At 35.2% G+C, this 27,929-nt stretch overlaps 1 protein-coding gene across 4 annotated transcripts in view; it reads right to left on the bottom strand.

Moving 5' to 3' along the window:
• The window catches only part of LOC136035450 (tight junction protein ZO-2-like), a 160,539-nt gene that overhangs the window by 21,344 nt on the left and 111,266 nt on the right, over positions 1 to 27,929 (bottom strand). For all 4 annotated transcript variants that reach the window (XM_065717262.1, XM_065717264.1, XM_065717263.1 and 1 more), the window contains 8 exons: positions 27,784 to 27,901; positions 19,072 to 19,196; positions 17,361 to 17,566; positions 15,948 to 16,099; positions 11,561 to 11,682; positions 6,579 to 6,757; positions 2,370 to 2,541; positions 285 to 513 (listed from right to left, as the gene is read on the bottom strand). In XM_065717262.1, the coding sequence (XP_065573334.1) occupies positions 285 to 513; positions 2,370 to 2,541; positions 6,579 to 6,757; positions 11,561 to 11,682; positions 15,948 to 16,099; positions 17,361 to 17,566; positions 19,072 to 19,196; positions 27,784 to 27,901 (1,303 nt within the window). The remainder of the gene's footprint in view (positions 1 to 284; positions 514 to 2,369; positions 2,542 to 6,578; positions 6,758 to 11,560; positions 11,683 to 15,947; positions 16,100 to 17,360; positions 17,567 to 19,071; positions 19,197 to 27,783; positions 27,902 to 27,929) is intronic.

Here is a 27,929-nt window from a genome sequence, read left to right as displayed (position 1 = left end):
AAAGAAATACAAAAAATAGTACAGCAACTGTTAAAAAAAAATTGATCACTACTATAACCACTACTAAAATAAAACTAAACAAAAACTATAGCATCAGGGATTTCTTATAAGCCTGAAGTATCAACTAGTAAAATACTCCCAAGACGAATATATAGGGCGTGTCAACCATGGAGTGAGCACTTCTCTCAAAACATCACTCGAATCTTGCTATATATTACAGCAAAAAGAAAAAGAAAAAAAAAGACCTATAACGTTTGTAGAAGTCAAAAGAGGTACTAACTTACTTGGGCAAACTCGAACGAAGCTCTTTAACTACAAACTTTGAATCCGCTTTTAAATACACTACAACTGGATAAAATTGGGCATAATTCAATTTATCAACAGCCGAAGGCGTTATATCCAACAGAGCATGTCTCCCTGAGTCAATAATTGTCCGTATTGCACTGAGTCGAACTATACCAGATTTGGGAGTTTTGTTTTCCTCATTTTCGTCGCCATTTCCCGAGTCAACTTCTGAAAAATAAGAATATTTTAACATAAATTGAGAATATTGAATTCCTCTCAAATTATGTGGCTCATCCAGAACGAGTGACCCAATTGTAAAACGTTATAGTAAGAAAAGCTCTTTATGCACATAAGATATATTAAATAATATATTTAATGCACGCAAGAATTCTCCAAACATTTAGTTTGAGAACTGTCTTAATACTATTTATTTTGAACACTATAATGTTAGACATTTAATATATTCGATGATATAAACTATCACCAAATTTTATAACCTCATAGAGATTTTCTTTGTTTAAAGAAGCATACAGCCCTCTCCCCACCCCTATCAACAAATGGTTCCATTTAATTAATTATTAATCATCAAAATTTATTAAGATGGTATGATGACGTTCTAAACCATAAAATGCTAAATACACGCTTTACAAATGGAGTTGGATTTCACCAAAGACTCTATGAAAGGGATTTGAGCTTCTTGAATACAAATTTGTGATGAATATTCGCTATACTCATTTCTGGTATATAATTCACTAATGACGTACTTATTGAATCTTTCTACATTCTTATTGGTACAAGAATTGTCAATCTGTATCATTGGACGGCGAAGGTTAGGCCCTTAGCCCGGGCCCCTCCAGTACACCCAGTTTTCAATTTTTACCTACTCCAACACCTGATAATTCAAGGATAATTTCGAAGAATCACTTAAATTATTAAAAATTACTGATTATAAACCACTATTATCGGAGTACGACTGTCTTAAATACAATAGCACCAAGTAACTATTCAAGGAATGGAGCGCGAGTGAAGAGAGACCAAGATAGTATTTCGAGATTTTTAGCTTGCTGATTACATTTCTGAAGCTGATATTGCAATACAAACGTTGAATATCAAAAAAATTTAAGCTGCATTTTGAGATTTGTTGGCAAAAAAAGTAGGTATTAATACCAACTTTAGCCAAAGTTGGTATTTAAGAATTCTCGCTAATACTGGAATAGAGAAAAATATATGAAAAAAGGGTAAAAATTTAGTTATGAAAGTGAAGAAAAAGAGAGCTGTTAAAAACCTGGATATTTTGTAATTAATTGTAGGATATAGACTTAAAAACAAAATTGTTGTTATACGCTCATTCTTCACTGTATGTTTGAAAACAAGGGACACAAGTATACATATGTGCAGTTACTATTTTATACAATTATAACTAATTATTTAAAAGCGCCAAAAAAATATTTTGGCTCGTTTTGTAGAAAATTTTGCGCGTGTTCCACTGAAGCGTAAAGGTAAACACCAATCATTATGCGGTTGCAAACAGTCCAAAATTAAGATAACGTTGTGGTTTTTTGCCTCAACCCTTTAGGATAAAACTGAATTGAGATATTACATAAAGTGCAAACACTTAAAATAAGAATTACTGCAGCGGTTTGAACAAAGACAAAAAACCCTGACTTATAAAGATGTGAAACAAAATTGAAATGAGGACGGTAAGAACTAATGAAAAAATAAAGCAAAACCGAAAAAAGACAAATTATGTGAAAAATTGAAAAGTCATGAGATGAGCCTTACAAATTTCGGAGGAATGGGCACATACTTGAATCCCCTTCCAAGGTTATGCCTTCACAACCACTGAAAATATAACTTTCTAATGCTATTAAAAAAAAAAAAAAAAAAACATTTAGAAAACTTCAAATATCCTGTGAATCACCTTCCGCGGCATTATGGATATTTTGCCACCATCAAAAATGCTATTAAAAATTCATAGCATGTGGCAACGGAGCGTAAAATATATAAGGCAACGCAAAATATTTTCAAGTAGGTACAACAGTCAGTCTAAGAATTATATTATTTTGTGCTGTTGATTCACTTACGAGGTGAGCAGAATTTATCTGGATAGTCAGATAACAGGCGATTTCTTGCTATATCCGCTATAGAACCAAACAGGACAACTGGCCGAACAAATCCAGGATGCTTTAGAGTCACCCTTTCATAAGCTGGGAATTTGGAAAGACTCTCTGTGAATACAACATCATCCCAATGATCCTAAAAATGATACAAATATTAGGAAAATAGCATCATCACCTATGCGGATAAATAATAAAGAGCCAAGTTCTAGTTAGATAAAAAGGTAGGTTTTCTGTCATATATTCCGAATTTCAATAATAAATTAGGTCATATTCAGCGTTATTGCGTCGAATTGCTAAAACAGCGATATATTTTGACGTATTGAAATTTTTTTGTGGCCTCATGAGGAACGAACGATGATAGATGCTTGGAGAAGAGCTCATTCGATCACAAATTAGAATTTTTAGCGCTCTTACTAAGGGTCAAAACCAATTGGAAGGCAGCCTGGTTTGGCAGTTATTGTTTGCTTTCCGCCAAAATCGGTAGGGTTCTTAATTTTTGAGGTTGTTGATGGAAAATAATGAGAATAGTATATATCCTCAGATTTTCGCCTAAGCAGTTATGTCAATTTACCCTGGAGGGGGGGGGCAGTTAAATGTGTTATTCAAAATCTAGGGGAGAGAGGCAAAATTCTATGGGGCATAGCCCGTAACCCCTTTCCGACTAACGCCACTGCATTAAAAGTATTTTTCGGTTTGATGACTACAAATATAAAAGTGAATTAGTATTGCAATATAGACGTCTAAAGTACTTTTTTACGTTGAAATGGAAATTATGCAAGTATTTTTTATTCATATGATTGGAAAGCAGAAAGTAGGGCACTTGAGTCTTTGCTACATAAAGAGGTCCCTATGACACATTTCGCACATATAGATATAGTACACCTCTTTCAGCATGACCATTCAGAAAAAAAAATTTAGAGAATGGTCAAAATTAATTAAGATATGACATAACTCTCCTCAATCATATCATACTATAAAGGCCTACGTATTTCACAAACTGTGCTTGATTTCCAACAAAGTTAGAATTTAACAGTCTCGGAGGTAGTAGAGTACAAATCTGAAAACAATATTGTAATTTCCAAGTCAGAAATCAATACACACAGTAGCGTCAATTGGGGAGGGGGGATTCGCGTGTGACCCCTAGATCCGAAATAGCTTTTTAGGTGACGCTTTTACTGAAATATGCCTTTTTGTTGACATTTCTATTGAAAAAACAATGACAAATTTGTCCCAAGATTTCAAAGCATCCATCTCCTAAATTTTAGTGACCTGACACCACTGAGCGCACATTAGGTTTAACCAGAATCTTAAACTCATTTTAGAAGCCTTGGCTTTGCTATCTTGTCGACTGAACATGACAAAGGCAAAGGATTCGTTTGTGAAACATGAGAGCGATTTGAGAGTGTAAATTTTATTTTTAAATAAATGGTTACACGGTAGGAGGATTTCTTGATTCGATTTCTTTCTGCTTTGGTAGAACTACGACAGATTAAATATAACTTTTTTTCCGATATATTAGGCCTTGATCCAAAAAGACCTCTTAAGAAAAGAGTAGCTATAAAACAATATTCAAAGTATCTTCAAAAAAAATTATGTTTCGTAATAATCAAGAATACTAAAAAGTCTCCAAAACACAACCTATTCGTTCAAAAAAAAGAAAAAATTGAGCAAAAACATATATTTTTCGATGCTTCAGACAACCACAGAGAGGGAGCAATGTGCCTCCTTCTTAATATTTAGTGGAAGGGTATGTAAACTTTAAATAATTTTATTAGGCTTGAAATAATCTATTTGATCAAATAAAGATTACAAGTAGCTGTTAATTACAGCCATTTATTTTGTAATGAAGTAGCATATTCTTAAGGGCGATTGTACAACAACACGGCAATGTTTTCTGAAGCCACCGTTTCACTCAGGTAATACTCGGGTAATCGGCTCTTCCACGCATGTCATTAAGACGTCAAATTTTAAGTCTTTTTTTTAAGTTATGGTTTCAATGAATATTATTCGGATTTGAAAGTGCATTCTCATAGTTCCAAAAAAGCAGTGACAATGTCCACGTTACTCGTTTAAGATTAAATATAAAAAAACTAGTTTTTTAACTGAAAGTAAGGAGCGACATTAAAACTTAAAACGAACAGAAATTACTCCGTGTATGAAAGGGGATGTACCTTCTCAACGCCCCGTTCTTTACGCTACAGTTAGACTCTTTCTCTCAATTCTACTTTATTAAACAGTAAAAAACTTTAGCGTAAAGAGCGGGGTGTTGAGAAGGGAACATCCCCTTTCATACACGGAGTAATTTCTGTTCGTTTTAAGTTTTAACGTCGCTCCTTACTTTCAGTTAAAAAAAAACTAGTTTTTATATTTAATTTCTGAACGTTTTTGAATTAATGCATGTTTGATTTTAGCCCTCCACACATAAACTTTTAAAATGAAAATTGAATATTAATGCTTTTTTTGGCTAGATGGCTTTCTCTTAGTTTTGATCAGACGATTTTGAGAAATAAGGGGTGGGGAAGGAGGCCTAGTTGCCCTCCAATTTTCCGGTTACTTAAAAAGGCAACTAGAACTTTTAATTTTTAACGAACATTTTTATTAGTAAAAAATATAAGTAACTTAAGAAGTAACTTACATAACAAACTTCTATATTCTTATATTTTTATTATGTATATGAGGGGGTTTGTCCCCTCGTTAATACCTCGCTCTTTACACTAAAGCTTAAGTTTTGTCCCAATTTTTAAGAATAACCCCTGAATCAGAAAGGACGTAGAATAAATAGTTGAAATTACTAAAAATACTTTAGCATAAAGAGCGAGGTATTTAGGAGGAGAAGAACCCCATATATGCGTAATAATATCTGTTCGTTTTCAGTTTTAGTACTACTCCTTACTTTCAATTGGAAAAACTTTTTCACGTTTATTTTTTCATTGTTTTTATAGTAATGCTAGAAAATCCTGCGCCCCTTTCATTGAATTTCTCTTCCCCCATGACATGTTCCTCCAAGGAAAGATCCTTCCACATATCCCCCTCCCCTCAACCCTCTCCCCCCAAACCAAAAAAAATCCCCCTGAAAACGTCTGTACACTTCCCAATAACCATTACTGTATGTATATGCTGGTCAAAGTTTGTAACTTGCAGCCCCTCCTCCGGGGACAGTGGGGGAGTAAGTCATCCCCAAAGACATAGTTATAATGGTTTTCGACTATGTTGAACAAAATGGTGATCTCAAAATTTTGATCCGTGGACTTTGGGAAAAAATGAACGTTGGAGGGGGCCCAGGTGCTCTCCAATTTTTTCGGTCACTTAGAAAGGGCACTAGAACTTTTCATTTCCGTTAGAATGAGCCCTCTTGCGACATTCTAGGACCACTTGGTCGATACGATGACCCCTGGGAAAAAAACAACAAAAAACAAATAAACACACACCCGTGATCGGTCTTCTGGCAAAAAATACGAAGTTCAACATATTTTTAGATAAGGAGCTTGAAACTTTTGCATCAAGGTTCTCTGATACACTGAATGCGATGGTGTGATTTCCGTTAAGATTCTATGACTTTCAGGGGGTGTTCCCCCCTATTTTCCAAAATAAGGCAAATTTTCTCAGGTTCGTAGCTTTTGATGACAAAGACTAAATTTGATGAAACTTATATATTTAAAATCAGCATAAAAATCCGATTCTTTTGATGTATTTTTTAGTATCAAAATTCCGTTTTTTAGAGTTTCGTTTACTATTGAGCCGGGTCGCTCCTTACTACAGTTCGTTACCACGAACTGTTTGATCACTTAATTTAGCTTATTTTTCAGTCCAAACAAAAAATATATAGACAAAAGGACATAAATGAGTTGTACAAGTAAGAGCTCACTTCGGCGGTTTTTTAATAACTAAAGCACTAAACAAAACAAAAAAAATTGGTTTTTTTCCTATTTCTATTTAGTTCTGAAACTTATTTTAAATAAAATTTAGTTTACTTTTTTAACATCGAGAGTTGATTGAGATCAAGGATAGCATCCTATAAACCCTACAAAAGATGCCAGAGTATTCCATACCCTTTTGTATGTTCTACGAAAAAGGAATGTGGACATCGGGTGGAGAAAAAATAGTCACAGCTTAAATACATGAAAACTATATATATAAAAGATATATAGGGGATATATAGATAGAGAAGCTTACCTTTCCCAATGATTTTGACCTTCTTCCATTTGTTCTTCTCCTTCTGAAAAATCCTCCCTTGTTTGAAGAATCGGAAACAGTTTGCTCCTTTTTGACAGCATTAAATTGTGCTGTGGCTATTTCTTCTGCGGTTATGCTATTAGGAATTACACCTCTTTGAATTTCTTGGCCACTTCCTCCTTAAACAGAAATCCCAATATTTAGTAGGGTTAAAAATTACTGATAATTAAACTATTGGCAAATAAAAAACTAATATTTCGAAGTTTCCCCTGAATTCCAGCGATCAGCTTCCATTAAACCCAAACCAAAAATGTACCAGCCCCCAAAAGGAACGAAGAAAAATTCTAAGGCATTAGGGAAACGATTATGAAATCAACGATGAACCGAAAGTTTTCAGCCAATTTGCTCTAGGTGGGAGACCCAGGAAATTGTGACATGAACAGAATTTAATACAAGGCGGTTCAGTCCACGCGAAAGAAATGCCCAATAAGAGGTTTTCCGATGAAACCCCAAAGGAGAAATGATGCCAGATATAACGTTTGGGGATTCCCCTTCTATTGGCTGTTGTTTCTTCGGTTACGTTGTTGTTTCCAAATCTGACCCCGTTACTGATAATTTTCTGAGGAGAAACGATGCCAGATATAGCTTTTGGGGATTCCCCTTCTGTTGGCTGAAGTTACCTTATCTTATTGCCGGACAAACCAGAGAAATAAGCTGCGATCATTCTAAATCTGTTATTACATTTTTGTTAAACAGAGATTCGTAGTTAAATTACTAAGCTAAGCTGGCTCTATCGCTTAGTTCAAACGGTCTCCCCATATATGGTTTTTATTATGCATGGAAGTTTCTGCTTTCCAAAATGCCTTGTCGCCCCCTTTACTATGTTTTTGTCATTAAATAGAATTGTCATTCTGTTTATTTTGAAGTTAATATTAAGAAGAAATATTATATATTTACAGAAATACGCAAAACTTGCAGTATGAGCCATGCAAAATAGCATTCAAGAAAGACGACTATCACTTGGTGAACAAGAGAGTGCGAAAACTAGCCAAAAAAAGGATTGAAAGACTGTCCCTCCACGATGAACATAGTAACAGGATCAAAACTACGATGGAATCCAAACCAGAAGAAAATGCACTTTGCGAACAAAGTAAACTCAACAATACTCCCAGATACGTCGGTGTCATATGCCAAACAACTTCCCCATATTCACTACGGACCCGAGCTCGCCCTACTTCGTTCTGGAGTAGAAGCACCTATCAAGGGTTTCAGGATAAAACAAAGCTACTGGCCCAGATGGAATCCAGCCGGAATAAATGAAAGTAAACTGGGAGCACCTTGACGGTCTTTACATCAAAATTTCTAGCTTCCAAGATTCCCGCTTCCCCCTTCCAGTCCCCAATATTGCCAGATCCAATACAAATGGAAAATGGAGCATTTGAGTGATGAGATCCTTCTATATATATATATATATATATATATATATATATATATATATATATATATATATATATATATATATATATATATATGATAAAAAAGAATTTAAAAATTGAATTTAAAAAAGAGGGAATAGTTGTGGGAAAAGTCAAAGTCATGGCCAATTGTAGAAAAAAGCCAAGACAGATTGTTGAATATATATATATATATATATATATATATATATATATATATATATATATATATATATATATGTCCTAGCACGTCCAGAAGCACTAAACTCACCGAAGCACTGGAAATCCCCCCACCTTCCCCGAAGAGAGCGGATCCAGCCCGGTTGTGTCAATCACATATCTAAAACTTGTGCTTATTCACCCCATCAAGTTTCATCCAGATCTCTTTACTCTAATCATTTTCCAAGATTTCCGGTTTCTAAGATTTCCCCTTCCCCCCTCTACCCCCTATGTCCCTGGATCCAATCCGAATAGAAGATGGAGCATCTGAGACATTAGATCTTTCTATATATCAAGTTTCATTAAGATCTGATCACCCATTCGTAAGATAAAACATCTCAATTTTCACGATTTCTCATCCTTCCAGTCCCCCCATGATGGTAAGATCGGGGAAATGACTGTTATTAAGTCAATTTGTGCAGATCCCTGACATGTCTACAAATTTTCATTGTTCGAGCACGTTCAGAAGCAACAAACTTGCTAAAGCACTGGACCCCCCCAATTCCCCCAAAGAGAAAGGATTCGGTCCGGTTTTGTCAATCACGTACCTAGGACTTGTGTTTATTCTTCCCACCAAGTTTCATCCCGATCTCTCCACTCTAAGCATTTTCCAAGACTTCCGGTTTCTAAGATTTCTCTTTCCCCCCTCTACCCCCTATGTCCCTAGATCCAATCCGAATAGAAAATGGAGCATCTGAGACGTGAGATCTTTATATATATCAGGTTTCATTATGACCTGATCAGCGATTCGTAAGATATAAACATCTCAATTTTCACGATTTCTCATCCTTCCAGCCCCCTCCCCCCAGATGGTCAAATCCGGGATATGACTGTTATAAAGTCAATTTGTGCAGATCCCTGACACGTCTACAAATTTTCATTGTTCGGGCACTTTCAGAAGCATCAAACTTGCTAAAGCACTGGATACCCCTCCTCCCAACTCCCCCAAAGAGAAAGGATTCGGTCCGGTTTTGCCAATCACGTATCTATGACTTGTGTTTATTCTTTCCGCCAAGTTTCATCCCGATGTCTCCACTCTAAGTATTTTCAAAGTTCTCTGGTTTCCCCTCTCAATTTGCCCCCAATTTAACCTGATCCGGTCGGGATTTAAAATAAGAGCTCTGAGACACGAGGTCCTTCTAAATATCAAATTACATTAAGATCCGAATACCTATTTGTAAGTTAAAAATACCTAATTTTTTAAATGCTGATGACAGAATGCTGATGACAGACAAAGTACAGGAGAACGTTGAGAATCTTCAGCCACAAGCTGAAAACATTCAGTCAACCACCAGCCACTTCGGAACGACCTTCACTTCCTCAAGGACAAAAGCCAAGCCCTGTTCGCGAGAGCCGGAAAACCAAGAAAATTTAAGTATCTAGCTCAGTGATGACAACATAGAATGGGTCAAGATTTTACCTATTTTGGTGAAACATAGGTGAAAGAGAGATTTTAACGTCTGATAACCATCACTCCAAAGATACTAAGAGACACTTGGAACTTTCTAACTCTACTTTTAAAGCCTTGATGCCTATCTGGAGGGACAAGAATTTGTCGGCACAACTGATAACAAGACTCTTCGACGCACTGATTATCCAGACTGCCATATACACATGTGAATAATGGACCGTCATAACCGACAACCAAACATCACCTAGCGCATTTATAGTAAAGTAACTTCACCGTATTACTGGCACTACTTACCTGAATAGGGTTCCTAATACTATGTTGTTTGAAAGCCTCAAGATCAAACACATCAAACTTAATAAAACAAAAGTACAACAACTTAGGTGGCTGGGCCACATCCAACGTATGGGAAATTCCCAAAATAGTCTTCGATAGCCACATGCATGGTTCTTATCCCAGAAGTCACCTCCACGAAGAGATGGAAAGATAACTACTCAACACTCCACCCGCTGCAGCTTCTCCACCTGGCTAAAGATAAATCCTCATACAGACACTATATCACTATAAAAGTAGCCTAAATGAAGAGACCAAAAACAACCTACGAGCACGGGCGGGACTTACGTCTAATAAGTCAGCAAAATTAGCACTTGACAAAAAACAGAAAATCTCTAAAAATAGGATGTTTTTTTTTTAGAAACTGAAGAGTTCGAATGTGACCTACAGAATATAGAAGACTAATTTATAAGGCTCTCAATAGCCTCCCACCAGCCATGATATCGAGAACATTTGGCATTTAATTTCAACCCTTTCAAAAAGTCAAGACAAAAAGAAATATTACTTTAGTAGCCACCGAATCATTAAACAAAATACAAAATGACAGACTGATTGATCTACAATACAACTAGATTTGACAAGAAGTTCCTTTTCTAACTAGCTCTATCTTTACAAGTAGTTGCAATATTCATGTAAAGGCATTTAGGCAAATACCATATTACCATAACGTTACATTTGCAGTAACACGGGAGATGCTTTCAGTTCTGATAAAACTCGTCCCATCATCAATGGACATTTCTGAAATGTGTCTCTGAATTATGTTTTTGGACGTAGATATTTTAGCATTTTAATTTCACTCACTTCCCCGAGATCTAATTTAACTGACTTAAATAAACAAGGTATGATAAGGATTTCAGCAATTTAATGGGACTTTTTTGTTTTTGAAACTTCCGGAGCGATTTCATATTTGCCTAAAAAAAAGTATGCTTTCTTTTCAAACTAAAGTCCGATGTTTTGTGGTCGTGTGAAAAAGTCCAAGTTTTTCCGGTATGTTCCTAACACTTCGTTTCTACGTAACCTTAGAGCTTTGAGGGTTCTTTCACTTAAAGTGTTCTTCCGAATGGATTGAAATCAGTATTAGAAGTACAATAAGACAGAAGAATTTTCAAATTAAACAGAAACCCTAGCTTCCAGTGGAGCAAAACAAATTTTTCCATACGAGCACTTCTCAGTTAAACCTAATTCACAGGCTAATAATCTAATAAGAGGTCACGACCCACTAGATGGGATCCCTTGAGTTAGCAGATAATTCAACATGATATTATTATTAATTACTCTTTTTCAGTATTAACATGATAACGTACGAATTTTTTAAGCCCCCTGAAACCTATTTAGGCTTTAAAACATTCGACATTACCGAAGAAATTTGAGAATAAGCCAGAGGAAGAAGCTCCAAAAATAATTGTTAACATGTACAAAAATTTTAAGGCAGCGAAGAGACATATGTCAACAATGATAAAACTCTGCCCTTTCCAGCTCGTTAAACACTAAATCTGTTTATCCTTTATAACTGTTTAGAAAGACATACAGCATATAGTTTATTGAAATCCATGGCGTAGAGTACTTACCGATCCTAGCGACTTGCCATTGCCCGACTACCCCGTTATATAGGGTGTCAATGATCTTGAATATTTCTCCTTTCTTAAAACCCATATCTCCTTTGAGTCCTCCATCATAACTAAAGTGTGTCCTGAAAAAGAAAATTGCAATCTATTTATGAGATCTGAATTAGAGATGAGAGGAAAGAGGTCTTGAAAAACTGATGTAGAAATTTTCAGCAAGGGCTTTATGACATGTATCATTGAAAATACAAAGGATGAAATATACATACGAGCTAAGACTCATAAATTGAATGTACTAATTGACTTGTTTCGAAGTCACATTGATTAAGTCTACCAAAATAACAAAGAATAAGATTTAAAAAAAGGTGAAACGTAGCTAATTTTGATACTAACATGGCAGTCCTTTAGTAAAACAAGAGTATTTACAATTTACCTGTGTGTTTAGCCACAAAAAATATGATTGACTATATCTTAATGAATTGAAATACATTTAATAGACATGAATCTTTGTCAACAAAGAGAAAAACTCAGAGCAAACAATATACAACTATACAATCTAAATACAATTATCCTCCCGCTCAAAACGGATAGTGATCACCTGATATTTTTTTTATTGCTACTCCGCTTTTTTGTTTTAGTTGCGGGTCAAATGTAAATGAGATAAGATATTTAATTTTTTAAAAATGACTATCACAAGCCCCGAAGGGCCGAATTTGCATTTTCAAGTTATAAAACTATAAAAAATCATAAAAATAGCATAACAACTGAAAAAACCCGGCTAAACAATGTCAAAAATAACAACATCAGAAAGGCAAAGCTATTCAATAGTCAAAAAAAGAAGCAAAACGTCAGAAAGTTAAAAAGGTAAAAACTAAAACAAAACTAAAAAAGACTGAGATAAAACTAGCGCTGAAAACTAAAAGAAAGCATATATACAAAGGGGAGGAAACAAAAGAATCAAACGAGCATAACACTTGGGTATCACCAGTACCAAAAAAAAAGAAAAAGGAAAACTAGCGGTTTATTTTATCAGTAATGAAGGGGACAAAGGTTTTTTCATACCTGGAGGTTAAGCAGTGGATAGGCGACAAAATAGGAACGGGGGAACGGGTTCGGAAACGGTGCTTGGCAGGCGGCGTCTGGATGCCGAGGAAAATTTTTTCCTTTTTGGGGGAAAGAGTTTGCAGCTTGGCCTTTTTTAGAAGGAGCGAGTATGGTACCTTAGCTTCTTTAAAAATTACTCTCAGGGCTCTTTTTTGAATGGATTCAATTTTTGGATTCATCACGGGAGATGCCAGGATGCTAAACCAGACATGCATATTCAAGATGCGTACGGACAAAGGAAGTATAGATCCGTAAAGAATGGGATGGATGGACGTTAATTTTATTCAAGAGCTTAAGGAGAGACATGGACGCATTAGCTTTATGGATAATATCTTTAACGTGGATATCCCACTTTAAACTAGAGGAAATTGTAACCCCAAGTAATTTAAAGGAATACACAGAAATATCTGGGGGATAGGGTTGAGGAAAAGGGGTGAGGTTTTAAGGAAACATATTGGCATTATCAAAGATTTAGAGGGGTTTATTCTCATGTCCAAGACCGCAGCGTCACCTGCAACATCATTGAGGATACTCATAGGGTTGCTTACTAAGTGTCGGTAGGAGGTTTCAACAACCGTTAGGGCATCCACAAATTTCCATCCGTCGGGAAATTCCTTAGCGTGGCTATTTATCATAAATATATATTCTAAATCCCAGCGCTGTATATTTGGCAAGCACATGTAAACCCAGCTTACATATAATCAAGCGTTTCATACTGCTAAATCGTAAGTTAAGAACAATTCTTATCAGAAGAAATCTACACACAAAAAAAAAACCTTTTCATAAAATGTACATTATTTTTTTTTATGTGTCTGTGTACCTGCTAAAATGCATTTGTGATGAATCAGCTTTTTATGCTAATTTTGACTAAGTTTGGTCGAGACCAAACAACTTGTTTCAGTAGATGCTCTGATATGTAGATTTTTTATTTATAAGGGTTGATTAGTAAAATTAATCTAAATACGCAAAGATCACTACATTAGACCACACCAGAATTTATAGGCAATTAAAAATTTGCTCTTTTTTTAAAGAAGGAAAATACCCCCAAAAGGACATAATGCATTCCTAAACTCTGTGAAATTCAACATGTCTGAGAAACCTGCACAGAATGTTTAAGTCCCAACAAAAAAGAATAGTACTTTCCCGGAAAAGGAGAGTCAGGGTAAAGTCTATTTCTTTGCCTGCTTGTCTCTCCTTTTTTTTCAATGCGTTGAACTAGTCGTCGTAGCATAGTGGAAGATGACTAACTGAATCGGAAATCGAAAGTTCCTTTTCAGAAGTGGCCTTTAAAAGCAACAAAAGTCATTGCACGATAGGAAATTGCTAGTTTCTGCTATTTTGCGCTGCAAGATGATAATTCTTGCTTTAGATAGCCTATCCGCTTAGAACCATCAAAACTAGTTTCGGAACTTATCAATTTCAGACACAATATTGTTGATAATATTGATAACATTATTGATATTATTATTATTGATAAGAGAAGTATGTAATCATAAACAAATGATTATAAGGCTATAATACAGGGGCAACAGTTTCCCTCAAATTGAGAAAATTTCGGACTTACTCAGTAAAAAAAATACTCTTACACGAAAATAATCGTTAACCATCGAAGCTTTACCATACAATAGTGAAATTTGAGTGTCAAGAGCGGGCAAGGTTACAGCAATACAGGACAAGTTTACAGAAATACAACCATGAACATTGAATAAAGTAAATACACCTAAATGGTGTCTTATTACCGTAGTATTGTTACACAGATTCGAGGGCGATAACCACCTTATATTTTGGTTTGGCTTGCATTCCATATGAAAACGAACATAAATTATACAAAAGCTTTCAAATGACAGTTATAACCGGAAATAAAACTTAATAGAACACAAGTAACCTTTATATGAGAGGGACTACCATCCTCTAACCCTCGCAATTTTTACGCTGCAGTTTGAATTTTTTCCTCCCTACTTCAAGAATGAAGGTTTTAGATCAGTGTGGCAAAGTTTCATTTTTTTTTCTTTTTTTTCAAAATTAGCTTTACTCTTGAACAACAGAACAAAACTAGTTTTACTCTCGAACACCAGATAGCCCAGGTGGCCACACAAGCGAGATGAAGGGATGGACTGTACTAAGAAACCTTCAATTCGGGTTTTGTAGTTTTCGCATTATTGAACACAATTACACTTGACCTTTAATTATTGGCCTTAGAACTAAGATACATGTTTCTAAAAGGCGTTTTCACACTGACAACAACGATAAGAGTATGGATATTCCCACCGCTTGCACTTCGTGCAATAGTTTTTCCGACTTTTTTTTTCTATTGACATTTAGGTGGTATGAATTTTCTCTATTAAAACACAGGAAAAAGCTGTCCAGAACATTTAGTATATCCTCGACAATTACTGTAAGGTATAATGTAGCCTCTGATTCTGAATGTAAAAATTTAACCAGACTTTCGCAGCAACTCTATTTTCTAGATTCTGTAAATTGTCGACTTCGTAATAATTTGAATCATTTGCTTGTTCTTATGAGGTCAAAGATTTGGTAACGGTTATCAGAATCCCACAATTAGAAGACACTAGTACTCATCCTGACGTGACAATGTTAATTATGTCTAACAAACCAGATTAGCATTTCACTCAAGAGTTTTACTGTAGATTTTTATGAAGTAAAATGAAAAACGTGGTCTAGAAGGAATTCTACCACCCCTTTAGAGAAAACGGGGGGTGGAGGAGGGGGATCGGTATTTCTCACTGGAAACCCTATGAAAAGTTGAATACCCTAACTGAAGTAAAAATTAGGCAAATTCTCTCAATTACCCCCCTCCCCCCAAAAAAACAGCTCAAAAGCATTTCAAGAGCTATATAAGCAAACTGGGTATATTTTCTCTGAATTCATTACTAGTAACTTGTGCGGTTTTCTGGAACATAACCTGTAGACTATTTCTTTTTCCTTGGGAGTTCTTTTGAGACAAAAAATACTTCATTTTTCGCGCAGGATCAAAATTCTTCCACTACAGGACTGGGCAGGCTAAACATTTTACAGAAGCCCACAAGTGTCTCCACCAAACAAGCATAGGGACCACAGATCATGTTTTAGTTGTATTCCCACACTCATTGAATATTTACGATGAAAGAAAGAAAATAAATAAATAGAAATAAGCCATTTGGTCTAAAAAAGAGACAACAAATCAGAAATCTTGTTATATTTACACAAGAAATCCCATTTCATTCTACTATAAGAAATTTGTTTGAAGTCCTAACAGAATGAATGAGAATAAAAAAAATTATTAACTTACTTAACAAAAAAAAGATCACCCTTTCCAGATTGTAACACTTGATCATACTCTTCCTTGCGATGCTGTATCAGCAACTCAACTTGATCTTGAAGCCCCATTAGCATTAGCACAGTCTCCTCTCGTGTGGCACCCTTCACGTCTGTCCCATTAACCTACAATACAAAAAACAGATCATTTATCCAATATCTGACATTCTTATACTTTGAAAACAATCCGAATAGTCAAAAGCTATTCTTTGGGAAATCCTTCTCATGGACATGCGCCCAAAAGAAAAACTTATGACAACCCATCTTCGCCTTTCTTTGGACATTTAACTGGGCCTGTTATTCAGACATGTGACAGGACGGGGGAGGGAGGCAAAAAGTAAAATTCTTGAACAAACCAAACCAAAATGCTAAATAAATTTGACTTAATGTAAAAAATTTCAAGGATTTCACTCAATCTCCCATCTTGAATTTTAACAGAGTTTATCGATCTGTATTTTTTCAAGAGTATCCGAGATCAATTACTCATGATTTTCATTCTAATTCACTTAAGCTCTCATTTGAAATGAATACGCAGCAACGTAGTCCATAAAACACGCATACATTCAAATTCGTGCGAGCCCTAGGATAAAACAATCGGAAGAAATTCACAAGAGCATTAATCTAAATCTATAACTCACAGCCTCACCATTGATTTTATGACTTTGTTGAATCAATGCCTAGCTTTAACCAGTAGCACTACCAATATTTGCAAGTTTGAAGAAGAAAAACAGGCAGTATGAAATGAGACATGAAACAAATGCTAGTCTCATTGAAATTGCTGAAATACAGACTTGAAGCATTTACGAATCTCCCCTCCACTCTCCATGACGACAATTGGTACATAGGTAAGTGTTAATTACTAAAGCCAAAGAGCTATTTAAACAAATATATAATCAAAATGCTTGAACCTTAGGCCCGTACGAATGGAAAAATATTCCAAAATTATTTTCGTTATAACGATTTTAATTCCATAGTATCAAACCTCTGGTAAGCACAATGTTAAGGAAACCTCACAGAATCTAAAAAATCTACCCCATGCGCAGGTTTAGTTACTAAAGCTAAATATTTTGTTTGTAGGAACCGATGTTTACGCATCATATTTAAAGAATCATACAGTAGAGGAAAGTCCTATACTCTCCACTGAAGATTTTTGACACACAGCTAAAACCACACTAGCTTTATGATCCCACTTTCGCGCACGCGCAATGACAACTGTTTCCGACGGAAAACCAAGTAGCAATGGAAACTATGGCTCTGACGGCTGACGGTTTAGGAAACTTCCCAAATTGCGCGCTATGAAATATGTGTTTTTTTTGGAGAAACATTTCGCAACTGTATATTCCATCTACAGTTGAATTATTCTTAAGATTACCCTAGAGAGCCTTACCTTTAAAATTTTATCTCCTGCCTGAAGACCCTGTATTGAGGCAGCACTACCAGGCTGAACAGCAGAGACGAAGACACCAGTTTCGTTTCCACCCGTCAACCTAATCCCTACAGATCCACCTTCTTTTCTGAACCTAATGACTGTGTTGTCGGTCGGTCGATGGTTTTCGTCACCGTAAGATCGACTTGTACGGCTCGGGTAGTAATCTTAAAAAAAAAAATAATGAAAAAGTAAGTAAGTTAAAGGAAAATCCAATCATAGCTGAGAATACCATACTTACTACAAGGCTGAAGAGTAGCTAACTATTAAATATAAAAGCTATAAGTTTGAAGGCTAAATTAGGAACAAACTTTGAGACTTTAGAAAAAAGGAAAGAAAAAAGGAGCTAGAGGAATATTTAATTTGACCATAATATTCCTTTTTACGAAAGGAGACCTTGGGAAAATATGGTCCCCTTAGGAATAAATAAAAATAGTAATCTAGAATAGGCTGAAATAGAATGTGTTAGGGAAGCGAATCCAAACACTAATATCGTCTGAAAACCATTCAGGGACATCTTTTGAGTTTGCCATATAGTACAAATTGATTAGAGAAAAAAAAGGAGAAAAAAAATCCATGATCTATGGATTCGGGACTGCTTGTCCACATGCAATATTCCAAACAAAAACCTTTTCAGTTTCAGAGTTGAATTTGAATTTTGAGGAAACAAATATACAAATTAGGATAATAATTGCATAGGAATAAATTTCGGCCAATAGTCTTTACTTTTGTGCCTTATGAAGACACACACCTGTATTTAGTCTAAAACACACAACACATTCATTTTTGCCATTTTTCATTACTTAATTGATGAGCCAGTTTAATTAATCCCGAATAAAAAGGTCATAGATAGTGTAGAAACTATTCAAAACTATATAAATAACAACAACAAAAGGCATACTTTATTTAGCTACAAAAAATACTTTGTTTAAAATGCTCACGACCAGGTTCTCCTTTACACGGCGGAGAAGGAGTCAATTCTTCTCGATATCAAATAGAATTGACGTGCCTCATTAAGTAATCAATTAAAATCACTAATCATACAGTACTGATTACATAAAAATGTGAACTTCGTTAAAATAATGATTAACCGTCAACAAGGTTTATTGAACTGCTTCTTTTCACTTAACACTAGGTTACAATAAAAAGACTTTCAGTCACCTAACGCCCGAGTGTTTACCACTTTCTATACTAATTCTCCTTTTTCTTGGAAGTTGAAAGCTAATTTCCCAGATATCTTGAAATCCATCACTACTTGCACGATTGTGAAAACTAAAACTTAATTCGTTGATTGAATACATGTCAAAGAGTGATCGGCTGTTTTCTATTTCACCTCCAGTTTTCTAGATCATTCTCTTATTTTGCTTTATCCTTGTTATTGCCTTTAATCGGCATTACCACCTCTCTTACGTTAAAACGTTTCAAATTATAAGAAGCAAAAACTAAAGCACAGGACAAGCCATCTATAAACGATCAGTACTTTAAGCGTGAGGGGGGAGGGTCATGTGTTTTGGAGCATGATAATATCATTTTTTGGCGTACTTTTCAATACTTCCAAATTGAAAAATTTAGACTGATATTGAGGGCAGTCATCTGAGCCAATTTCGAGGGGAGGGATGTCCACACATGGAAATAGCCACTGAAAAAAAGTAGTAATAAATACAAAACTTACCGTCACCACGAGGAGGAGGAGGCCTGGGAGGAATTTCTTCTGCATCAAGGGATCCTACACCTAGATCAGTGATAGGACCTCTGGAGCGTCCAGTCTGCCGAGTCAAATTACTTTTGTCGTCTAAGCTATAAAAAGAAGAATGATTGAATTACTGTATTTACTGACATCTTTGGCATAACGCAAAATTGGAATAAGAACAATTCAAAAAAAAAAAAAAAAAAAAAAAAAAAAAAAAAAAAAAAAAAAAAAAAAAAAAAAAAAAAATCAACAGAATAAATCCTCTAAGGGAGTCAGGAACTTGGAAAAATGTAGATTGTTAGGCTCATTTTTCGGACACTTGTCAATCCAAAACACAGGAAGCTTTACAATATCTTTTTTCCAATTTTTCTCAATCGAAACTACCAAAACGACCTTACTTGATTAAAAAGAAAAAAGACTAACGTCCATTTTGTACATAGTCACATACATATAAGGTAACCACACTTTTGTATGATGCAAAATAATTGACAGATTAAAAGTAATATTAGAGTTGCCAAAAATTCTTCAGTTTTCGGTAGCAAACAGCAGTTCTATTGTTAATCTTGAGTAAATAGCCCTCAAACAAAAGGTTGTTCAAACAAAAAGATGATTCACAAAGCTAATAAAGTTGACTGAGTCACCAAAAGCTTACACAATGGCAAAACCGAAAAACATTCAATATTGTCTTTTTTCATGCATAAGATCAAAGAGCATGGGTAAATTATAATAACGGGGACTGGTACTAGGGTTGCAAAAAAATCACTAGCCCCATCTTGCAATATGGCGTTTCTTAATATTTTTTTTTTAACTTGACAATTTTGTTTTTTCCAGAACTAAAATCAGACATTACCACTGCAACAATTTACCTAATTAAACTATTTTTTTATTTTTATTACAATAAAAAACGACAACAAATTAACAGACGTCAGAGTTGGTATTTTTTCTTCAACGCTTTTGCCAGTTTCCACTCTTATAAGTTACTAATAACTCATTGGATAGGCTAGCAAACATACCAGCTTTTTCATTTAATGGAACTAACTTTATTATTAGTTCTAGAATAACACTAGTGCTCATATATCACACCCTGAGAAGAAGGGGACCGCATACTTTTCGTAACGAGGAGGGCGAGGGATAAACCATTGGTCAAGTTCGAAAAATGGACCGCCCAAAGTTTTAATTGTAATGAGTGAAGAATAGTAATGAATCCTCATAATAAAGACACGCAAGTAGTAAAATTTCCAATATAAATCGTATTTTAAAGAGTTCAGAATTTTACTGCTACTCAATTTCTTGCGAGTGAAATGTAAAAGGTTAATAGGTAATACAAAAAAAAAAAAAAAAAAAAAAAAAAAAAAAAAAAAAAAAAAAAAAAAAAAAAAAAAAAAAAAAAAAAAAAAAAAATGCGTGCTTTACTATCGTTAGCATATGTCTTTGTTGTGCAGTGACTCGAAAAAGCAATGAATTGAAAGAACTTTTTCCAGGACTGTCAATGATTTTAAGATTTATAGTACAAAAAAAAAGATAAAGAAAACAGTCAACATGTTATTGTGCAATATGCCTCGGTCTGAATAGTTAGAATTCTAGCTCATTTATATAATCATCAAGAAATCTTCAAGGAGCCAACAAAAAAAAAATGATAGAGAAAACTATAAAAAACCTCATTGATTTCAACTAATGCTAAAACCTTGATTCAATTAATCCATTAGCCTAAGGTTCAACCTGGACAGAGGTAAGTAGCACTTTCGATTCTATTAAGAGGTCATAAAGAGGGAATTATAACCGTAAATATATCCCGAATATGGAAGCAAATGTTTCCTGTTTACAGTCTATAGTGAAACTAAGTATTCATTTTTAGACTTTTTTGGACTATTTGGATTTTTGACTGTAGCAGATCTAACTAAATACTTCGGTTTCTTTGCTGAATCTTTGTAGTCTAATTCAAAGAAGGATCTAGAGCAAAATCTTGGGCGGGGACAGAGTGTCAAGGGCACCAATAATTAACCAAATAGATAAGTTTATTTAAAAAGATAGTGAAAAACAGAAAGAAAAATCAAAGAACGAAGGCACCAGAAAAAATCTTGAGGGCCCTGGGTCCCCCAGCCCCCTTGGATCCGCCAATGATCTAATTGTTTCAAATCAGAAATTAAGGGGTAATCGTTCTTTAGATCTACAATTTTTCTCAAGGAAATCATTTTAGCACAATTTGATTAATACATTGTACTATGGCGTGATCATTAAATTATTTTCAATATCAAAGCAAAACTGAACATCTTTACAACTGAAAGTATAACATAGTGGAACATATTTTAAAAGTTTTTTGCGCTATTACCTTCATCAAGATGTCGGCTGTGTTACATATCTCATTATCAAGATATGTAACAGCAATATCTCGTATCGGAGTCAGTGTTGCCAGTTCAGACGGACGGATTAGGCTTTTTTGATCCAAAAATTATGCCTTTTTTTGGACAGATTTATGCTACATGCAGGTTTATTCTCCCAAGTTTCACAAACAAGTTAATAAGGCAAAGCAAAAGTAAAAACAGCATAGAAAATAAATAAAAAGGCTTTTTCTTGTCCAGTAAAAGGATCCTGATTCACAATTTAGGTTTTTGTTGAAACTCCATTTTGCTCCATCCAAATTTTACATCACATACATTATATAAAAAAAAATCCAGTTCGTTTTCACTGACCTACTTCACCTTCGCTTTCAAATTCGTATTCATGACCAGGGGGTGGATGGCCTAAATACAGGATCTCGGAATTTTGGATTTTTATCTGATTGTCTCTAGGGATATATTTGCAGCAAACGGTATCTTTTGTTATTAGTCGCGATTTTATAACCATGACGACTTCAATACTTTCTTTCTCCAACCTATTCCATTTTCTTTGTCTTGACATCACTCATCCAAGAAAAAAAAAATCTTTCTGAGTCTGTATTCGAATGCGGTAGCAAGAGCATCCTCTCGACGAGCTCTTCCAGGTCTGGGAGTGAAGTTTCTTGTTTTGCGTATTTTTCTCCACATCAAATCTATAGTCATTTTACTCATATCTTCTTTTTTGGAATTAATAAAAGTATGTGGCAGCTTGGGCCACTGGGAGTCAATATCTGTGAGTTTTGGCAGAAGACTTGGAAATCGTACGAAACATAGCGACGGAATATTGCTTCTTTCAGTTCCCACCGTCATCTTGAGATTTGCAAACTAAAGGGACTTCAAAAAAGGATCACCTCAGCGTGTGTGTCATTGTGGTAATGTAAAAACGTTAACATCTTTTTCGAAAAGTGCTTACGTCCTCAGGGGCTATTTTACCACTTTGGATTGATGTAATAAGGAATTCCGCTTCATCTCCTGAAAAAACGTCTTCTAATGATTTGTAATGACTCTGATTTGATGGATAGATCTTTGCAGTCTAGAGAAGCGTTCCTTGGATAAAGTTACTACGTACAGCCTTGATGAACTTTTCACACTCAGACTGCAAATTTTGGACGATTGGAAAAAGGCGTTGAAAAAGTGTAAGTCGTAGAGAGCTTACTTAAAAAAAAACACGATTTTGTGAGCAGGTTTTTCATCTCCAGCAAGATTTTGTCTGCAGCAACTTGCCGGTCTTCGGCTGAAGCTAGCACGAAAAACCATTCAAAGGCACTTCACAGATCAAGAAGTCTCATAATGCAATGGTGAGCAGCAAGCCATCTCGTGTCTGTAAGTTTAAGCAGTCTGTTCAAGGATATTTTATAGCACTCTTGAAACTTCATAAGAATCAAAGTTCTTTTTTAACTTGAAGCAACGTAATTAACAACCATCCTCACAAATTCCTCGACATTCTTTGGTTTCTTGGCTGTAGCAAGAACAGCACATAGATGGACTGAATAGCAAACACATTTCAAAAGCACTAGTCCTTAGAGTCCTTTGAATCCATGAGTTTTATAAACGGAATTGTTAGCCCCAACCGTCAAAGACCCACAATCACAGGCAAGGCCATCAATCTGGTTCAAAGACAAATTTTAGACAACAAAAAACTCTCTTAACTGTAACAAATTGCCAGTAGCAGAAAGATTGATAGATTCAAGTTTAATCATTCCAAGAAAATTGTTAGATATCTTCCCATCACTCTTCCTAGCGTATTTTACTAGAACACAGATGTACTTATCCAATGTATTGTCGGCAGATTCATCTTCGGCGAGTTCGGAAAAATTAAAATAAATGAGGCATTTGTAACTTACGAACAGGTGATTAGATCTTAATGAAATTTGATATTTAGAAGGTTCTTGTGCTTCAGAGCATCTTATTTTAAATCCCAACCAGATCCGGTGACATTGGGGGGAGCTGGAGGGGGAAACCGGAAATTTTAGAAAACGTAAAAATTGAGGTACCTTTATCTTACGAATGGGTGATCGGATCCTAATGAAACTTGACATATAGAAAGGTCTTATGTCTCAGATTCTCAATTCGAACCGGATCCGGGGACTTGGAGGTTGGAGGGGGGAAACAGAAATCTTGGAAAACGCTTAGAGTGGAGAGATCGAGATGAAACTTGATGGGAAGAATCAGCACAAGTTCTAGATTCGTGATTGACATAATTGGAACGGATCCGCTCTCTTTTGGGGGGGGGGGGGGATTTCCAGTACTTTGGCAAGTTCAGTGCTTCTGGACGTGCTAGGACGATGAAAATTGGCAGGCGTGTCAGGGAGCTGCACAAATTGACTTGATAAAGTCGTTTTCCCCGATTCGACCATCTGATGGGCTGAAGGGAGAGGAAAAATTAAAAAAAATGAGGTATTAATCTGATAGAGTGGGCAATCAGATTTTAATGAATTTTGATATTTAGAAGGACCTCGTGTCTCAGAGCTCTTATTTTAAATTCCGACCGGCATTAAGCTTCGGATTTTCCGTTTAAATCAATCTATTGATTCTTAGAATTTTGCTAGAGTTCATGCCATATGGGCTGCTGGCTCTTTCGACCTCGTCACAAGTGCCATGAGCTCTTGGCTCTTGTTTTTATTACACTTTATCGTGCCAGAATTTTTACACTGTGCACGGCAAAAAGCATTGTACGGATCCTCAGCGACTTCTTTCAATCATCCTTGAGATTCGTTTTCATTCATCCTAGACTTCAAAAACTACTGATCACGTCTGGTGTCTTTCTTTCTCTTTGGATGCTTTTTCTTTGAAGACATGACAAAAAATTTTTGTTCATAAAAAAAAAAAAATCGAAATTAAAAGCAATTTTGAAAGCCTATTAAAAGCACTGTTCAAATGGTGACTGGCGTCTACACCTAAAAAAAAAAACCGAATTACATCCTCGCTGAAAGAAAATTATTCTCAAAATTTACTCCTCCTGCAGAAAAATCCCCTGAGAAAAATCCTTCTATGTTTACCAATAACAAACACTATGTTTAAACAATGGAAAAATTAAAAAAACTTAAGAAGGCTCTTAAACTTCTAAAATGGGGTTCTCTGATTTCTTTTGTAGTTTGAAAAAGAGAGAGATACCTCAAAGGGTGCATTTCAATGCCAAATAATCCCAGCTCTTATTAGCATTAGATAAACTAGTTCTAAGGGAGAGACGAGGGGAGGGTAGAGGTAAAACTTGATTATAATCCCAGGGCTGTAACCAGGATTTTTTGTCGTGGGGGGGACAAAACAAAATAAAAAAAAAGCATAAAAAATAAAAATTTATGTCTAATCCCTTGTTATTTATGTCTTATCCTGGGAATATTTCTAGTCAATTTAAAGATTTTTTCAGCTCAGAACCATGCCTATCTTGGATTATTCTGTCATTCCATAGTCTTGCGTCTTGAGAGTAGGATTTAACAGAAAGGACGAAAAAAATCATGAACATTTAGGTTTTTTAGACAAAAAATTTCATTTCCTACCTTAACATCAATCTCAAAATAGATGAAATAAAGTTGACTGGGTGATGGGGAATTACAACAGGAATTAGATGTCAACTAATTTGGAGAGCTGACCTTCAACATAGTTGATCTACTACCACTAAACCTCGTCGCAGCATTAAGACAATTCAGGTTAAAAAATTGGCGAATACTCCTCCATTCCAACCCCTTGAAGGGGATTCAATACGTTAAAGAATCACCCTATCTCGTCCGTTACAAACTTATTTAAGTTGTATGGTCAAACTATTTAGATTTGACTGGAAGGCCTTACCCTAACTTAGAAAGCTTGGATAAGAGATATGAATGAACGACAGAAAAACTAAAAGCAAACACCTGCTTCCCTAGAAATCTTAGAAAAACCATTTAACTTCTTTCGTTTCGTGCTGAAGATAGAGACATTCAGATTTAATGATACTTACATAATTAGAAGGTCTGAATTTCCAACTTTTGATTGATTAGACCAGAGTTGTTTATTTAAAGTTCAGTAAAGGGCAGTCTCAAAAATATTCTAGTATAACTGCTTAAAAAAATATTAAAAATTATATCAAAGGAGGTATCGTTTGAAAAATTTGGGCCCTTTGTCTTTGAGACGATCAGCCGACACTGAGACTCGGTCTAACATTTTTCCTATCTCCTTTTCTAGGTTATTTAACCAATATATTTTATGGGTAGAGGGCTGTTCTATTTAGAGCATATCTCTTGGAAACACTTGGACAGGTTTCTGATGACCAAAACAAATCCTTTGACAAAAAAAAAACAAAAAAAAAAAAAAAAAAAAAAAACTAAGAACCACTAAGTGCCAAAGAAAATTTTACTACGAACTACGGCTTTTGTTGTTGGGATTACGTCATAAAATTTGTAATTTTGACCTTGGAATGCTAATGAGCTCTAACAATGACCAAAAGACAAAATTTGGCAACTGTTCATGCATATTCAATAGCTCGAAAGTAGCTATCGAAAAATATATATCCAGCTGTAATTACAAATTTTTGTGGAATTATGTTAGATCAAACATTCCAGGTTTTAAAGTTGCACAGAATATTAATGTGGCTGATTGTTGTGGGTATATGCAAGTCGGTCGAGCTTCAAACACCGTGTCTCTGTTGTTGTCTTGTAAGACACGATATGTTACAACACAGCACTGACCAGTATTTATCAAATCCCTTTAAGACATGATCAGCCAGCCTTTTTCTTGTGAAATTCAGTACGATAAAAGTATCACCCAAATCTACACACAGGAGCAAGGACCCCCTGCCCGTTCCCCATTTCAGCTTAAATGAGTAAAAATAATACAAAAATTGGAGTTAAAAATTGATTTTAAACTTATTCAAACCATCTTTCATCAAAATTCATACATAGACCTGGGGGAGAGTTGAACATGCCATGTCCGTGCTGTTGTCTTACCAAACATGGTATGTCCCACAAAAGCCAAGCATTTATTGATCTAATTTCTTTAAGGGCTCATAAGCCAACTTCTGTAAACAGGAGGACCCCCCCCCAAAAAAAAAATGAGACTAAAAGTTATATTTAATTGAGCTATAAAATTGATTTTAATCACAGCAAACCGCCCTTCCTCAAAATATACCTGAACCTCCAACTCACGGCTAAAGGTATAGTCTATGCACATATAGGTTATGACCAATAAATAAGACTGAATATGTCAAGTATTCTTCACAATTAAAAAAAAATTCAGCTAATTCCTTTAAAAGGAGTACAACCCTTTGCTTAAATTTTGTCATGCAAGCGCATTTATGAGCTTATCATATTTTACTTGAATCCCGTAGCCCTGTTTAAACCTAGGCCTCCTAAACCATTTTTACCGGTGCCCCTTTCCACTCCTCAATCTACACCAGCGCAATAAACCATGAAAAGAAAGTTTGAGACCCTTTCTTTCTGAGCTTTTCAATAATTAATCTTCCTCCCTCCTAAAACAGGTTCTTCTTTTAAACCGCATTTTCTTTTTTATAAAATCTCCCTTTTACATTATTTTTTTTTTCTCATCCCTTTTTGCCCTTCTTCAATTTGAGAGTTCGAAGATTCAATTCTTTTTAATTTATGTTTTCCCGCGTTTCTCTATTTTTATTCCCTTACGACACTTATTTTGCGGTTATAGACCATTCCAAATATATAATAGCTTTGACGGCTTTTTCTTTGTGTTTACGTATTTTTACTATGATCTTGTTCCTTCTCTTCTCGTCTCTTAGTATTTCTGTCAAATCATTTCTTCGCGTCGTACCACATATTTAACTTCAAACTCTCATCTTACTTATTCTGTTTTAGCGTTTTGACGCTATCTAATCCTTTTTTTTCGTTTTTACTTTTTCAATACTATAACTTTATTGCCTTTTAAATAAACCGTACATCATCTTTTTTTTTTAGAATAAAACAGAAGTTTGGCATTTTCTCTTGTGGGAGTCATTTTAAAAATAAAAGCATATCGTATCTTATGTCGCGGTTTTCAACCTCCATAACTTGTAAAAGGGTTACAAATAACTAAAAAGGAATAAAACTTTTATTCAAACCTAAAAACAAAAAGTTAGAATAATCAGCCTAAGCACTTATTCACGCCTTTTTAAGTGCATATACTCGTTATTTTAAATTTACTTTGCTTTCCATACCCTGGGTATGGAAAAGTCGTTTTGGTTCCACTTACATGACGCCAGGGTAATAGAAGCCATCTAGCGCATAATCTCTCGCATTGGAGTTGGGGCGAAAAACGATCAATTCTTCTAATTAAGGTCACTTTCAAGCATAAGAAAACCTATTATAGAAAAAAGAAGAAAAAACTTTTAAGACATTCTTACCTTCTAAATCCGTTCATGGATACTCTAATATCTGTTCCACTATGCCTTGTAGGTGACTGAACATAGAGGTTTTGGGTTGAATAATGGTGTTGATAAGGAGATCCCATCGAATCATGACCTACAACAAATCCCACATTCTAAGATAT

Source organism: Artemia franciscana, chromosome 14, assembly GCF_032884065.1.
Source record: "Artemia franciscana chromosome 14, ASM3288406v1, whole genome shotgun sequence".
Classification (NCBI taxonomy): Eukaryota; Metazoa; Arthropoda; class Branchiopoda; order Anostraca; family Artemiidae; genus Artemia; species Artemia franciscana.
This window is presented reverse-complemented; position numbering and strand designations above follow the sequence as displayed.